General features: G+C 35.7%; 1 protein-coding gene across 2 annotated transcripts in view; it reads right to left on the bottom strand.

Annotated features, from left to right (window-relative positions):
- Positions 1–2,571: 2,571 nt before the first annotated feature.
- The window catches only part of ubr7 (ubiquitin protein ligase E3 component n-recognin 7), a 20,578-nt gene continuing 6,171 nt past the window's right edge, over positions 2,572–16,978 (bottom strand). For both annotated transcript variants that reach the window (XM_059356104.1, XM_059356105.1), the window contains 9 exons: positions 11,137–11,197; positions 10,534–10,629; positions 10,399–10,452; positions 9,070–9,175; positions 8,660–8,730; positions 6,678–6,842; positions 5,136–5,301; positions 4,622–4,683; positions 2,572–3,788 (listed from right to left, as the gene is read on the bottom strand). In XM_059356104.1, coding sequence (XP_059212087.1) covers positions 3,696–3,788; positions 4,622–4,683; positions 5,136–5,301; positions 6,678–6,842; positions 8,660–8,730; positions 9,070–9,175; positions 10,399–10,452; positions 10,534–10,629; positions 11,137–11,197 — 874 coding nt within the window. In that variant the 3' untranslated portion in view covers positions 2,572–3,695. The remainder of the gene's footprint in view (positions 3,789–4,621; positions 4,684–5,135; positions 5,302–6,677; positions 6,843–8,659; positions 8,731–9,069; positions 9,176–10,398; positions 10,453–10,533; positions 10,630–11,136; positions 11,198–16,978) is intronic.

Raw genomic sequence — 16,978 nt, 5'->3', positions numbered from 1 at the left:
GCATCACATTACAGCATCCTCTCAAGTACACTGCATATGCATGCCGTATTTTCCCATCCTCAGCTTTAATCACTGTCCAGTTCAAGGCCTTTTCCAGGTGAGCTCCAGAAACCTTCATTTCATTCCCAAAGTGTTTTTTTAAAAGGTGTCTTGCTTCTTTATAGCCTCTGCTCCCATCCATGTGCAAACAGCTGCGAACCAAGTCTCTAGGTAAACCAGAGGTGAACTGCTCCAGATAGTAGAGTCTGTCCTCATTATTTTTAGTCTTCTCTTCAATCATGTGTTCAAATGCATAATAAATGTATTCGCTCACCTTGTTCCACCTGCTCCTCACGTCCTAGTCTGAAAAAAAAACGCCAAGTAACGTCGTAAAATCCTTCCGCCGGGTATCTTTAGTGAACCCAAATCCACTATCACCCATCTTTCTCCTCTTCTTTTCATGGGGAAGAGCAGCAAAGTGGGGCGGTTGTTGTAATGTTACAATGGGCCTCATTCACGAACCGTTCTTGAGAACAAATTTATTCTTGAGTCCTACTTACAAAGATTTTACGAAGATTGTGGCATTCATGAATTTTGTTCTTATCCAGGATTTTTCTTAGGTAAGAACAAATCCTACGCGCTTTATTGTTCCCAGCCTTCATTCCTCACTTCATTCTCATGTGGTGCGTCTTTACGCTGCCATGGAGCCGGTTTATGGAATCTTTATTCATCTCTGAAGTGTGTGTGTGTGTGTGTGTGTGTGTGTGTGTATATGTGTGTGTGTGTGTGTGTGTGTGTGTATGTGTGTGGCACCGGACGGACCCAGTGAGGCATGGACCAGTATTACCCCCCTCCCCAGGGTCCGTTTTTTTTTTTTTCATACTTGGCCCTAATAGTCGTCCTAATATATACAGAAGCAAATAATAATAATAAATAAATAATATGAAGGCATTCCCGTGATCCTGAGCTGGACACAGTTCACAGTATAAATACACAATGGAGGTTGTTATTCATGTGCAGCTGTTTGTTAAACAGAGAAAACACTTATTATTATTATTATTATTACTATGATGATTATTATTATTATTACTATTATTATTATTATTATTATTACTATTATTATTATTATGATTACTATTATTATTATTATTACTATTATTATTATTATTACTATTATTATTATTATTATTATTATTACTATTATTATTATTATTACTATTATTATTATTATTATTATTACTATTATTATTATTATTATTATTATTACTATTACTATGATTATTATTATTATTATTACTATTATTATTATTACATTATTATTATTATTACTATTACTATGATTATTATTATTATTATTATTACTATGATTATTATTATTATTACTATGATTATTATTATTATTACTATTATTGTTATTATTATTATTATTACTATTATTATTATTATTATTACTATTACTATGATTACTACTATTATTATTATTATTATTATTATTACTATTATTATTATTATTATTATTACTATTATTATTATTATTACTATTATTATTATTATTATATTATTATTCTCATGTCTCTTAAATCGTTTCCTCTCTCCTCGCTTCCTTTCCTTGCGTCTCTCCATCATCCCCGGTGGGCGGGACAAAGACGCAAGTGAGGGACGCATGGATGCGAAATAAGAGACACAGGATGCACCTCAAATCCCTTCAGACCACCAGTTTGTCCCCGCCTAAATAAATCCAGGCAGCCACAATGAGCCTCCTCCTCACCCCAACAGCTGTTCCTCCTGGGCCTCGAACCCCTGACCTCCAGCATCAGAAACCACCCTACTGTCACTTCACCAGGCCAGGGCACTATTATTTAACCCTAACCCTAAAATTAATGAGAAAAAGACAAATTTACAAGAGAAAAAAAATCACAAATTTATGAGAAAAAATTACAAATTTATGAGAAAAAATTACAAATTTATGAGGAAAAAATTACAAATTTGTGAGAAAAAAACACAAATTTATGAGAAAAAATTACAAATTTAATGGGAAAATAAACCACAAATTTATGAGAAAAAATTACAAATTTAAGGGGAAAATAAACATTCATGAGAAAAAAATACAAATTTAAGAGAAAAAAATATAAATTTGAGAAAAAGACACATTTCCGAGAATTTTTTTCCACATTTCTGATCAAAAATAAAAAATTTCAGATTTAAAAAAACTTCACAAATTTACGTTAAGAAAAATCACAAATTTGAGAAAAAAAATCCCAAATTTACAAGAAAAAATAATTGAAAAAAATAAGAAAAATCCTAAATTTACAAGAATTTCATCGGTTCACTTGTTTCCTGTTATTCTCTTTGGATAAAGCGTCTGATAAATGATTCAATGTAAATGTAAAAATAAACATAGTTGAATAAATGAAAAATATATTTATATACAATTTATAAAAACATTTCCCACAACATTTACTAGAATTATTCATGTTATGGGTTAGTTGAGTGGTTTATGTAAATGACTTTAAAAGCTGAAGCTGAGGACAGATGACAGACAGGTCGACGAGGATTATTCCTTTCATGGTGAAATATGACAAGACTCCTCACTGTTGTTCAGCTCATTAACTTTTATTAAAAATAAAGTGAAGATACAAACTAAAGGGCTGTCCACACCAACGATAACTCCCCTCAACAGCAGATACAACATTTATAAAGCAGCTTTTACGATATAATAAACTGGTTCTCATAGATTTTATATGGCTGGTTATTAGTCTTTTTTGGTCATTTTGTTTTTTATTGGTTATTATACGTCTTTTTTGGTCATTTTGTGTCTTTTAGGGTCAATAACTTGTTTTTTTCAATGCATTTTAATGTCTGGTACAACTAAAGGTACAATTGTTTGGACAAATATAATGATAACAACAAAAATATCTGATATGAGTGTGACACCCAGATTGACCTTGTGAGTGGCTTGGAAGATATATTGGTTCTCATAGATTTTATATGGCTGCCATCTCCGATCCACAATCTAGATGAAATTAAACCTATAGTGATGCAGAGCATGTGGAAAAAATGTGGTGCTTTTGTCCGACGTGTCCGCTTTCTTCTTAAATCTGGTCCTAAGCTGCCGGACTATATTGAGAATATCACTAGATGATTATTTGATCAAATAAATATGTTCATTTTAGTTGTAAATGTAACAAATAATACGAGTGAAGCTAATAAAGTTCAATTAAATGTATGCATGTTATTCATTTTTCAGACTTCATGCACTGTATATGACCAAAATCATTATCAAGAAGATCATGGAAAATGTCTAGATATGTCTAAAAACTGAAGAAAACAAGGTGGTCTAATCATTTTTTCCATGACTGTGTGTCTGATCACTTAGGAACTGAGTTGTAAATGACGTAAATACATGTTGAAAATGAAAATATTAGATCAAATAATCATCTAGTGATATTCTCAACAGGTTTAAATGATTCTTTGACCCAGAAAATGTAGATTTTGACACCAAGATTGACGTTCTGAGTGACTCGGAAGATTTATTGGTTCTCATAGATTTTATATGGGTGATCCACAGTCTTGAATTTGGTTTAAAGTCCAGAATACACTGGAGTTACAATGATTTCTGAACCCATAAATGTTTAGTTTAGTTATCATTGTTGGTGTGGACGACACTTTAACACAGAATGAGATAAAAGACGGAGTTCAAGAAAGGTCAAAGGTCATCAAGTACTGTAGAAACGTCCGGCGTCGTCTCGTCGCCTCTTACGACTCTGCTGCTGCTCGAAGAACCGCCGGATGTCATCAGGAGTCACGACCTGCCAGAGAGTTATTACACCTGTTATTAATGTCACATTAGTCCCATTCCTTCTGTTATTACTGCTGTTATTACTGTCACATTAGTCCCATTCCTTCTGTTATTACTGCTGTTATTACTGTCACATTAGTCCCATTCCTTCTGTTATTACACCTGTTATTACTGTCACATTAGTCCCATTCCTTCTGTTATTACACCTGTTATTACTGTCACATTAGTCCCATTCCTTCTGTTATTACAGCTGTTATTACTGTCACATTAGTCCCATTCCTTCTGTTATTAATGTCACATTAGTCCCATTCCTTCTGTTATTACTGCTGTTATTACTGTCACATTAGTCCCATTCCTTCTGTTATTACACCTGTTATTACTGTCACATTAGTCCCATTCCTTCTGTTATTACTGCTGTTATTACTGTCACATTAGTCCCATTCCTTCTGTTATTACACCTGTTATTAAAGTCACATTAGTCGCATTCCTTCTGTTATTACAGCTGTTATTACTGTCACATTAGTCCCATTCCTTCTGTTATTACACCTGTTATTAATGTCACATTAGTCCCATTCCTTCTGTTATTACACCTTTTATTACTGTCACATTAGTCCATTCCTTCTGTTATTACACCTGTTATTACTGTCACATTAGTCCATTCCTTCTGTTATTACACCTGTTATTACTGTCACATTAGTCCCATTAATTCTGTTATTACTGCTGTTATTACTGTCACATTAGTCCCATTCCTTCTGTTATTACTGCTGTTATTACTGTCACATTAGTCCATTCCTTCTGTTATTACACCTGTTATTACTGTCTATGAACAGTCCGTTAACTCACGTGTCCTTCTGCTGCAAATCTCTGCAGGAAGTCCTTCAATTCTGTTTTCATGTCGTTGTATCCTGAAAGAATAAAAACAGCATCAACAAAAGTATTTGGTTTCATGTGTAGTACTGGTAGTACTAGTACTGTAGTAGTGTAAGTACTGGTAGTACTAGTGCTGTAGTACTATAGTACTGGTAGTACTAGTACTAGTAGTGTATGTACTGGTGGTAATATCACTAGTACTAGTACTGTAGTAGTACTAGTACTGTAGCAGTACTACTACAGTACTAGTACTGTACAGTACTAGTACTTGGTATTAGTACTGTACAGTACTAGTACTGCAGCAGTACTAGTACTAGTACTTGGTATTAGTACTGTACAGTACTAGTACTGCAGCAGTACTAGTACTAGTAGTGTATGTACTGTTGGTACTAGTACTGTAGTAGTACTAGTACTGTAGCAGTACTACTACAGTACTAGTACTGTACAGTACTAGTACTGCAGCAGTACTAGTACTTGGTATTAGTACCGTGGATGATCTCGAGCTGCTGCACGCGGTTCAGGTTGTCGAGCGCTGACATCAGAGGGTCGTGGCCTTGTCGGTTCTGTTCGTTACTCTTTCCTTCGTTCTCGTAGGCGAGGACGGTGTCGGACTCGTCCAACAGGAAGGACACGCCGCCGTCCGCCAGGCGCTCCTATTGGTTCAGAAGGAAACGTCACTGTGACATCATCGCCCCCTCAGCCAATAGACACTCAGACAGGTGACTTTTACTTTGCAGCTGTTGCAGGAGCAGAGTTTGGAGTGCCTGGTGTTAATGGAGACTTTTTCTGGTGTTATTGGAGACTTTTTCTGGTGTTAATGGAGACTTTTTCTGGTGTTATTGGAGACTTTTTCTGGTGTTAATGGAGACTTTTTCTGGTGTAATTGAAGACTTTTTCTGGTGTAATTGAAGACTTTTTCTGGTGTTATTGGAGGCTTTTTCTGCTGTTATTGGAGACTTTTTCTGGTGTTGTTGGGAGACTTTTTCTGGTGTTATTTGAGACTTTTTCTGGTGTTGTTGGATACTTTTTCTGGTGTTATTTGAGACTTTTTCTGGTGTAATTGAAGACTTTTTCTGGTGTTATTGGAGACTTTTTCTGCTGTTATTGAAGGCTTTTTCTGCTGTTATTGGAGACTTTTTCTGGTGTTGTTGGGAGACTTTTTCTGGTGTTGTTTGAGACTTTTTCTGGTGTTATTGGAGACTTTTTCTGGTGTTAATGGAGACTTTTTCTGGTGTAATTGAAGACTTTTTCTGGTGTAATTGAAGACTTTTTCTGGTGTTATTGGAGGCTTTTTCTGCTGTTATTGGAGACTTTTTCTGGTGTTGTTGGGAGACTTTTTCTGGTGTTATTTGAGACTTTTTCTGGTGTTAATGGAGACTTTTTCTGGTGTTATTGGAGACTTTTTCTGGTGTTAATGGAGACTTTTTCTGGTGTAATTGAAGACTTTTTCTGGTGTAATTGAAGACTTTTTCTGGTGTTATTGGAGGCTTTTTCTGCTGTTATTGGAGACTTTTTCTGGTGTTGTTGGGAGACTTTTTCTGGTGTTATTTGAGACTTTTTCTGGTGTTGTTGGATACTTTTTCTGGTGTTATTTGAGACTTTTTCTGGTGTAATTGGAGACTTTTTCTGGTGTTATTGGAGACTTTCTGGTGTTATTGGAGACTTTCTGGTGTTGTTGGGAGACTTTTTCTGGTGTTATTTGAGACTTTCTGGTGTAATTGAAGACTTTTTCTGGTGTTATTGGAGACTTTTTCTGGTGTTATTGGAGACTTTTTCTGCTGTTATTGGAGGCTTTTTCTGGTGTTATTGGAGACTTTTTCTGGTGTTGTTGGGAGACTTTTTCTGGTGTAATTGAAGACTTTTTCTGGTGTTATTGGAGACTTTTTCTGGTGTTATTGGAGACTTTTTCTGGTGTTATTTGAGACTTTTTCTAGTGTTATTGGAGACTTTTCTGGTGTTATTTGAGACTTTTTCTAGTGTTATTGGAGACTTTTCTGGTGTAATTGGAGACTTATTGGAGACTTTTTACCTTGCAGGTGTTGCAGGAGCAGAGTTTGGAGCGCCACGCTGACGGCCAGAACACGGCTCCTGATTGGTCCCTCTTCCGTCCAATCGCCTGGAGCTCCTTCAGTCTGCAGCTTGGCTCCGCCTCCTCGCGGCTCCGCTTACAGCTGGGCTCGATGACATCATCAGCCTGTCAGGTGATTGCTCAGTCATCATTCACATCATGTGATCGGCAGGATTATAATAGTTTCAGATTTTTCATTAGTTTTTAGTTTTAATTCCGTTGTTTTATTTTCAAATTCAGTTAATTTTAATTCGTTTTTAGACTGTGTTTGCTAGTTTTAATTATTTTTTGGAAAATGCTTAGTTTTAGTTTAGTTTTTTCTAGTTTTAGTTTAGTTTTCATTAGTTTTGGTTTAGTTTTTACTAGTTTTAGTTTCGTTTATATTAGTTTAAGTTTAGTTTTTATTAGTTTTAGTTTAGTGTTTACTAGTTTTAGTTTAGTTTTTATTAGTTTTAGTTGTTTTGTAATGGGGTATTTGTTGGGTGCCAGATTCAATAAGGCCTCAATAAATGTTTCCTTTATTTCCTTTGTCCAGGGTGTCCTGCAGACCTTATTTGGCCAGGCACCCCGGGACTACCCGGGACAACTCGGGTCTACTCTGGACTACCCGGGTCTACTCTGGACTACTCGGGACTACTCTGGACTACCCGGGTCTACTCTGGACTACTCGGGACTACTCGGGACTACCCGGGACTATTCAGGACTACTCGGGTCTACTCGGGACTACTCGGGACTACCCCGGACTACTCGGGTCTACTCTGGACTACTCGGGTCTACTCGGGACTACTCGGGACTACCCAGTTCTACTCTGGACTTCCCGGGACTATTCGGAACTACTCAGGACTACCCGGGACTACTCGGGAATACCCCGGACTACTCGGGTCTACTCTGGACTACTCAGGACTACCCGGGACTACTCGGGACTACCCGGGACTACTCAGGACTACCCGGGACTACTCGGGACTACCCGGGACTACTCGGGACTACCCCGGACTACTCGGGTCTACTCTGGACTACCCAGTTCTACTCTGGACTTCCCGGTTGTACTCGGGACTACTCGGGTCTTTCCGGTGACGTTCGGCGACGTCCCAAACAGGGCAGATCTGGGAAGTTCAATGGTACTCTACTTGGGAAGTTTGCACATTAAATCATTTATATATAAAACATTTACATCATTCCATGTATCTTAGTAATATTTCTATTATAATGATAACTATAATAACACATAATATTAACATACGTGTACTTATTTTCAATATAAATATCTGTCTCATGTTGCCTTTCTGTATATCCGTTCTGTGGGAACGGAGATATATATATATATATATATATATATACATACATACACACATACATACATCTGGCAGCAAGAAGTAGGCAAGAGAAGCCTTGTTCAGAAGAACCGTTCATGTTCTTTAATATTCCGTTCATGTTCAGAAGAAGCCATTGCAGTTAAATAACTGTTAGTAATGACATTTGAGAAGTTTGGGTTTTTTAAGTTTTTTTTGTGGAATACCTGATGGGGCCCAGCCTCACCCAGATTCTGCCTCCAGGTAATTTGAGTCTGAGACCCTTTAGGCTTTAAAGAATGCAATTTTCCTGCAAGAAACCCTGTTTGTCTGATCCATCTCAGCCCCAATAAGTTTATTAAGTCATAAAACCAGATAGATGAAATAGATTTCATATCAACCAAAAAGGTTTACGGATGAAAAAAGCTGACAAAGAAAACAAAGGACATTTTCACTATAATTTTAGTTAGATTTGTAACCACAAAATACAGTTTCAGTTAGTTATCGTTTTTATAAAAACTCTCGTTTTTATTTTTATTTCAGTTAACGAAAATGTTTTTTCAGTTCTAGTGTTGGTTATTTGTTTATTTTTTGTTAACTATAATAACGTCGGTGGTCGTGGTGGTGAGGGTTAGAATGACGTCATTAACTCACCTTTTCTTCTTTGTTGGTATTTGACTCTTCACCTTCTGTTTCCTGCTTCACCTGAACTGCTGCACCTGAAACTGGATGGGAAGAAGGAAACATTATATTATATGGTAACACTTTACAATAACCGACTAACTGATGTTTATAGATGGTTTATATATCAGTTATTAACCGTTTACAGAGTAAACATATCTAATCCTTAATCTTTGTCTCCAGTTTTACTTGGTATATCATCATCAAACTGAAACTGGCCTCATGGAGTTTACAGCCAGAACTTTAGAGGTAAATGTACAGTAGGGCTCCACGCTGCTTTGTTTTCTACTCTGATGGTTTGGAGCTTGAGAGACTCCAGAGGGCTTTAACATAGTGGGACAGGCTGAATATATAGAATACCTACATGGATATGAAGCGTTTACCTGCCAGGTGGGCGGCGTAGGTCCAGAGGAAGGAGTGTTTGTTCATACAGGACTCACAGATCATCTCCTGCAGCTCCACACAGTCTGGAGTCACACAGCCCAGGTGCTGCACACAAACCGGTTCATCCAGTCACAAATAAGATCTGAGTCAACCTGAACTAGAGCTGCAGTTAATACAGTTTTAATCCTGATCACGATTCTGACCGCCACCATTAAATTAACCTGATCGTCTGCGATATTTCCATTTTAAAATGCGTCTCTCCTGCAGATCTAATCAAGCAGTGGCCCACCAACCACCAGGGGGCGACCGGAGTTCAGCTTTCATGTAGCTGCCTCAATAAATAGTAAGAAGAAGAAATAAGCAGGAAGTGACGTCGTACTGGACGCCACAACAACACGCGCCATTTGTAAAAGCCGGTGAAGCAGTGTTGGCAACTTAGCAACTTTGTTGCTATGTTTAGTGACTTTTCAGACCCCCTTAGCAACTATTTTTCAAAAAAGCGACTGGAGACAAATCCAGCAAATTTAACTGTTGTTTTTGGAGACTTTTACTGGTGATTTGGAGACTTTTCCTGATGTTTTTTGGAGACTTTTTCTGGTGATTTTGGAGACTTTTCTGGTGTTTTGGAGACTTTTCCTGGTGTTTTTTGGAGACTTTTTCTGGTGATTTTGGAGGCTTTTCCTGGTGTTTTTTGGAGACTTTTTCTGGTGATTTGGAGACTTTTTCTGGTGATTTTGGAGACTTTTACTGTTGTTTTGGAGACTTTTTCTGGTGTTTTGGAGACTTTTTCTGGTGATTTTGGAGACTTTTCCTGGTGTTTTTTGGAGACTTTTATTGTCGTTTTGGAGACTTTTTCTGATGATTTTGGAGACTTTTGGAGACTCGTTCTTACTCTTCTTAATGAGCATAAAAGTAGTGCAATAAAAATACAGATGTTTTCTCTAACATGATGAATAATTGTGATTAGTAATTGTGATTACAATATTGATCAAAATAATAGTGATCATCATTTTGGCCATCATGGTGCAGCCCTACCTGTCAGGGTGTGTTTTACATCTAAATGAAGGCTAAAGGAACTTTATTTATTTATTCATCACATTCTCTGTCTCTCCTCTCTCAGTTCAAACCGATTCTCTTTTTCTTCAGATTCATTCAAACTGAATTTAAAATACGGACCGTGTGGAGTAAAGACCGATAAGTGAACATGTTTATGAAGATGAAGGTTTTTATTTCAGGTCCGGGTCAGACCCTGTGACCACCACGAGCCAATCACAGCACAGTTAGTCATAATGTGTGTTAATGTGAGGTGTGCTGGAGAAAAGACTGACCCTGCCGTGCAGCCAGTCCTCACACACCACACACTGGATCATCTCGTCCTCCACCTGCACACACAAGCAGCTGTGAGGACAAACCAACAGCAGCCAGCATCCAAACTGAACTGGACTCGGCCTGGGAGGTCTCACCTGGTCTTCGGGGTCGGGGTACGGCCGGCTGCAGGTGCAGTAAAGTCCAAAGAAGTTCTGACTGTATTTGTTCAGAGTGTTGACGTCGTCCTTCTCCTGAAAGACAAAGACAGCAGCTAACGGACTGAGGGAACAATCCATGAACAAGTTCTATCAGCAGGAAGAGACGCAGAACCGGACGCCACAACAACAACACGCACCATGTAGAAAAGCTGGTGAAGCAGCGCTGCCAACTTAATTATTATTATTATTCACTTTTCAGCCACTTTGTTGCTATATTTAGCCACTTTTCAGACCCCCTTTAAAAAAAAGCGACTGGAGACAAATCCAGCGACTTTTTCTGCTGTTATTGGAGACTTTTGGAGACTCATTCTTACTCTTCTTAACGAGTCTCCGGCCCCCACGGCCACGGGACACAAATTATGACAAAAAGGACACGAGCCGGAGACTCGTTCAGAAGAGTATGAACGAGTCTCCAAAAGTCTCCAATAACAGCAGAAAAAGTCGCTGGATTTGTCTCCAGTCGATTTCTTGAAAAATAGGACCAGGACCAGGACCAGGACTGTTAGTGGACTCAGATGTAATGGATGAATCAGAACTCACAGGAAACAGTTTACACTGCTGCTGGGAGAACTTCTTGTTTCCACAGTCACAGCGGAAATTCCTTCAGAAACCACAGAAGAAGAGTGAGTCAATAACAGCTGGTCGTTTATAAACTGATCGATCAATATGTGATCAAACTGATAACATTACAATCAGTGATACACTACAGGCCAAAAGTCTGGAAGCAAAAAACGACGATAGCTCCATTGGTTTACTTTACAGGGCTGCAACTAACCGTTCTATTAAAACCATTCATCCATTAGTTGTTTGGTGAATAAAATGTATAAAAAGATCAATCAGTGTTTCACGTCCTCAAATCTCTTGTTTTGTCCACAAACCAAAGAGATATTCAGTTTATTGTCATAAAGGAACAAAGAAACCAGAAATATTCACATTGAAGAAGCTGAAATCAGAGAATTTGGACTCATTGTCTTTAAAAAACTGTTATTGGATTATCAGAATAGTTGACGATTAATTTAATAATCGATCATTGTTCCACTAATCGATTCATTGTTGCAGCTCTGATGTCTACCTGAAGGTCAATGGAGAAAAATGGTTCAATTCAATAAAAGTAAAGTCGGATCAGAAAACAATCCAAAGAATCCAGACGGGTTTTAAAAGTCATGTAGAAGAGAAAGTAGTAGTTTGGTCTGTAGTTATAAATGTAAAGGTAAAGATTAAAGACCTCTTGGTGTAGTTTGGTCTGTAGTTATAAATGTAAAGATAAAGATTAAAGACCTCTTGGTGTAGTTTGGTCTGTAGTAATAAATGTAAAGGTAAAGATTAAAGACCTCTTGGTGTAGTTTGGTCTGTAGTTATAAATGTAAAGATAAAGATTAAAGACCTCTTGGTGTAGTTTGGTCTGTAGTTATAAATGTAAAGGTAAAGATTAAAGACCTCTTGGTGTAGTTTGGTCTGTAGTTATAAATGTAAAGGTAAAGATTAAAGACCTCTTGGTGTAGTTTGGTCTGTAGTTATAAATGTAAAGATAAAGATTAAAGACCTCTTGGTGTAGTTTGGTCTGTAGTTATAAATGTAAAGGTAAAGATTAAAGACCTCTTGGTGTAGTTTGGTCTGTAGTTATAAATGTAAAGATAAAGATTAAAGACCTCTTGGTGTAGTTTGGTCTGTAGTTATAAATGTAAAGGTAAAGATTAAAGACCTCTTGGTGTAGTTTGGTCTGTAGTTATAAATGTAAAGGTAAAGATTAAAGACCTCTTGGTGTAGTTTGGTCTGTAGTTATAAATGTAAAGATAAAGATTAAAGACCTCTTGGTGTAGTTTGGTCTGTAGTTATAAATGTAAAGGTAAAGATTAAAGACCTCTTGGTGTAGTTTGGTCTGTAGTTATAAATGTAAAGGTAAAGATTAAAGACCTCTTGGTGTAGTTTGGTCTGTAGTTATAAATGTAAAGATAAAGATTAAAGACCTCTTGGTGTAGTTTGGTCTGTAGTTATAAATGTAAAGGTAAAGATTAAAGACCTCTTGGTGTAGTTTGGTCTGTAGTTATAAATGTAAAGGTAAAGATTAAAGACCTCTTGGTGTAGTTTGGTCTGTAGTTATAAATGTAAAGGTAAAGATTAAAGACCTCTTGGTGTAGTTTGGTCTGTAGTTATAAATGTAAAGATAAAGATTAAAGACCTCTTGGTGTAGTTTGGTCTGTAGTTATAAATGTAAAGGTAAAGATTAAAGACCTCTTGGTGTAGTTTGGTCTGTAGTTATAAATGTAAAGATAAAGATTAAAGACCTCTTGGTGTAGTTTGGTCTGTAGTTATAAATGTAAAGATAAAGATTAAAGACCTCTTGGTGTAGTTTGGTCTGTAGTTATAAATGTAAAGGTAAAGATTAAAGACCTCTTGGTGTAGTTTGGTCTGTAGTTATAAATGTAAAGGTAAAGATTAAAGACCTCTTGGTGTAGTTTGGTCTGTAGTTATAAATGTAAAGGTAAAGATTAAAGACCTCTTGGTGTAGTTTGGTCTGTAGTTATAAATGTAAAGATAAAGATTAAAGACCTCTTGGTGTAGTTTGGTCTGTAGTTATAAATGTAAAGATAAAGATTAAAGACCTCTTGGTGTAGTTTGGTCTGTAGTTATAAATGTAAAGGTAAAGATTAAAGACCTCTTGGTGTAGTTTGGTCTGTAGTTATAAATGTAAAGGTAAAGATTAAAGACCTCTTGGTGTAGTTTGGTCTGTAGTTATAAATGTAAAGGTAAAGATTAAAGACCTCTTGGTGTAGTTTGGTCTGTAGTTATAAATGTAAAGATAAAGATTAAAGACCTCTTGGTGTAGTTTGGTCTGTAGTTATAAATGTAAAGATAAAGATTAAAGACCTCTTGGTGTAGTTTGGTCTGTAGTTATAAATGTAAAGGTAAAGATTAAAGACCTCTTGGTGTAGTTTGGTCTGTAGTTATAAATGTAAAGATAAAGATTAAAGACCTCTTGGTGTAGTTTGGTCTGTAGTAATAAATGTAAAGGTAAAGATTAAAGACCTCTTGGTGTAGTTTGGTCTGTAGTTATAAATGTAAAGATAAAGATTAAAGACCTCTTGGTGTAGTTTGGTCTGTAGTTATAAATGTAAAGGTAAAGATTAAAGACCTCTTGGTGTAGTTTGGTCTGTAGTTATAAATGTAAAGGTAAAGATTAAAGACCTCTTGGTGTAGTTTGGTCTGTAGTTATAAATGTAAAGATAAAGATTAAAGACCTCTTGGTGTAGTTTGGTCTGTAGTTATAAATGTAAAGGTAAAGATTAAAGACCTCTTGGTGTAGTTTGGTCTGTAGTTATAAATGTAAAGATAAAGATTAAAGACCTCTTGGTGTAGTTTGGTCTGTAGTTATAAATGTAAAGGTAAAGATTAAAGACCTCTTGGTGTAGTTTGGTCTGTAGTTATAAATGTAAAGGTAAAGATTAAAGACCTCTTGGTGTAGTTTGGTCTGTAGTTATAAATGTAAAGATAAAGATTAAAGACCTCTTGGTGTAGTTTGGTCTGTAGTTATAAATGTAAAGGTAAAGATTAAAGACCTCTTGGTGTAGTTTGGTCTGTAGTTATAAATGTAAAGGTAAAGATTAAAGACCTCTTGGTGTAGTTTGGTCTGTAGTTATAAATGTAAAGATAAAGATTAAAGACCTCTTGGTGTAGTTTGGTCTGTAGTTATAAATGTAAAGGTAAAGATTAAAGACCTCTTGGTGTAGTTTGGTCTGTAGTTATAAATGTAAAGGTAAAGATTAAAGACCTCTTGGTGTAGTTTGGTCTGTAGTTATAAATGTAAAGGTAAAGATTAAAGACCTCTTGGTGTAGTTTGGTCTGTAGTTATAAATGTAAAGATAAAGATTAAAGACCTCTTGGTGTAGTTTGGTCTGTAGTTATAAATGTAAAGGTAAAGATTAAAGACCTCTTGGTGTAGTTTGGTCTGTAGTTATAAATGTAAAGATAAAGATTAAAGACCTCTTGGTGTAGTTTGGTCTGTAGTTATAAATGTAAAGATAAAGATTAAAGACCTCTTGGTGTAGTTTGGTCTGTAGTTATAAATGTAAAGGTAAAGATTAAAGACCTCTTGGTGTAGTTTGGTCTGTAGTTATAAATGTAAAGGTAAAGATTAAAGACCTCTTGGTGTAGTTTGGTCTGTAGTTATAAATGTAAAGGTAAAGATTAAAGACCTCTTGGTGTAGTTTGGTCTGTAGTTATAAATGTAAAGATAAAGATTAAAGACCTCTTGGTGTAGTTTGGTCTGTAGTTATAAATGTAAAGATAAAGATTAAAGACCTCTTGGTGTAGTTTGGTCTGTAGTTATAAATGTAAAGGTAAAGATTAAAGACCTCTTGGTGTAGTTTGGTCTGTAGTTATAAATGTAAAGGTAAAGATTAAAGACCTCTTGGTGTAGTTTGGTCTGTAGTTATAAATGTAAAGGTAAAGATTAAAGACCTCTTGGTGTAGTTTGGTCTGTAGTTATAAATGTAAAGGTAAAGATTAAAGACCTCTTGGTGTAGTTTGGGTCTGTAGTTATAAATGTAAAGGTAAAGATTAAAGACCTCTTGGTGTAGTTTGGTCTGTAGTTATAAATGTAAAGGTAAAGATTAAAGACCTCTTGGTGTAGTTTGGTCTGTAGTTATAAATGTAAAGGTAAAGATTAAAGACCTCTTGGTGTAGTTTGGTCTGTAGTTATAAATGTAAAGATAAAGATTAAAGACCTCTTGGTGTAGTTTGGTCTGTAGTTATAAATGTAAAGATAAAGATTAAAGACCTCTTGGTGTAGTTTGGTCTGTAGTTATAAATGTAAAGGTAAAGATTAAAGACCTCTTGGTGTAGTTTGGTCTGTAGTTATAAATGTAAAGGTAAAGATTAAAGACCTCTTGGTGTAGTTTGGTCTGTAGTTATAAATGTAAAGGTAAAGATTAAAGACCTCTTGGTGTAGTTTGGTCTGTAGTTATAAATGTAAGAGGTAAAGATTAAAGACCTCTTGGTGTAGTTTGGTCTGTAGTTATAAATGTAAAGGTAAAGATTAAAGACCTCTTGGTGTAGTTTGGTCTGTAGTTATAAATGTAAAGATAAAGATTAAAGACCTCTTGGTGTAGTTTGGTCTGTAGTTATAAATGTAAAGGTAAAGATTAAAGACCTCTTGGTGTAGTTTGGTCTGTAGTTATAAATGTAAAGGTAAAGATTAAAGACCTCTTGGTGTAGTTTGGTCTGTAGTTATAAATGTAAAGGTAAAGATTAAAGACCTCTTGGTGTAGTTTGGTCTGTAGTTATAAATGTAAAGGTAAAGATTAAAGACCTCTTGGTGTAGTTTGGTCTGTAGTTATAAATGTAAAGGTAAAGATTAAAGACCTCTTGGTGTAGTTTGGTCTGTAGTTATAAATGTAAAGGTAAAGATTAAAGACCTCTTGGTGTAGTTTGGTCTGTAGTTATAAATGTAAAGGTAAAGATTAAAGACCTCTTGGTGTAGTTTGGTCTGTAGTTATAAATGTAAAGGTAAAGATTAAAGACCTCTTGGTGTAGTTTGGTCTGTAGTTATAAATGTAAAGGTAAAGATTAAAGACCTCTTGGTGTAGTTTGGTCTGTAGTTATAAATGTAAAGGTAAAGATTAAAGACCTCTTGGTGTAGTTTGGTCTGTAGTTATAAATGTAAAGGTAAAGATTAAAGACCTCTTGGTGTAGTTTGGTCTGTAGTTATAAATGTAAAGGATAAAGATTAAAGACCTCTTGGTGTAGTTTGGTCTGTAGTTATAAATGTAAAGGTAAAGATTAAAGACCTCTTGGTGTAGTTTGGTCTGTAGTTATAAATGTAAAGGTAAAGATTAAAGACCTCTTGGTGTAGTTTGGTCTGTAGTTATAAATGTAAAGGTAAAGATTAAAGACCTCTTGGTGTAGTTTGGTCTGTAGTTATAAATGTAAAGGTAAAGATTAAAGACCTCTTGGTGTAGTTTGGTCTGTAGTTATAAATGTAAAGGTAAAGATTAAAGACCTCTTGGTGTAGTTTGGTCTGTAGTTATAAATGTAAAGGTAAAGATTAAAGACCTCTTGGTGTAGTTTGGTCTGTAGTTATAAATGTAAAGGTAAAGATTAAAGACCTCTTGGTGTAGTTTGGTCTGTAGTTATAAATGTAAAGGTAAAGATTAAAGACCTCTTGGTGTAGTTTGGTCTGTAGTTATAAATGTAAAGGTAAAGATTAAAGACCTCTTGGTGTAGTTTGGTCTGTAGTTATAAATGTAAAGGTAAAGATTAAAGACCTCTTGGTGTAGTTTGGTCTGTAGTTATAAATGTAAAGGTAAAGATTAAAGACCTCTTGGTGTAGTTTGGTCCTGTAGTTATAAATGTAAAGATAAAAGATTAAAGACCTCTTGGTGTA

This window comes from Centropristis striata, chromosome 18 (assembly GCF_030273125.1).
Source record: "Centropristis striata isolate RG_2023a ecotype Rhode Island chromosome 18, C.striata_1.0, whole genome shotgun sequence".
Taxonomy (NCBI): Eukaryota; Metazoa; Chordata; class Actinopteri; order Perciformes; family Serranidae; genus Centropristis; species Centropristis striata.
Note: the sequence above shows the minus strand (reverse complement) of the source record. Positions and strands in the feature narration are given on the sequence as shown.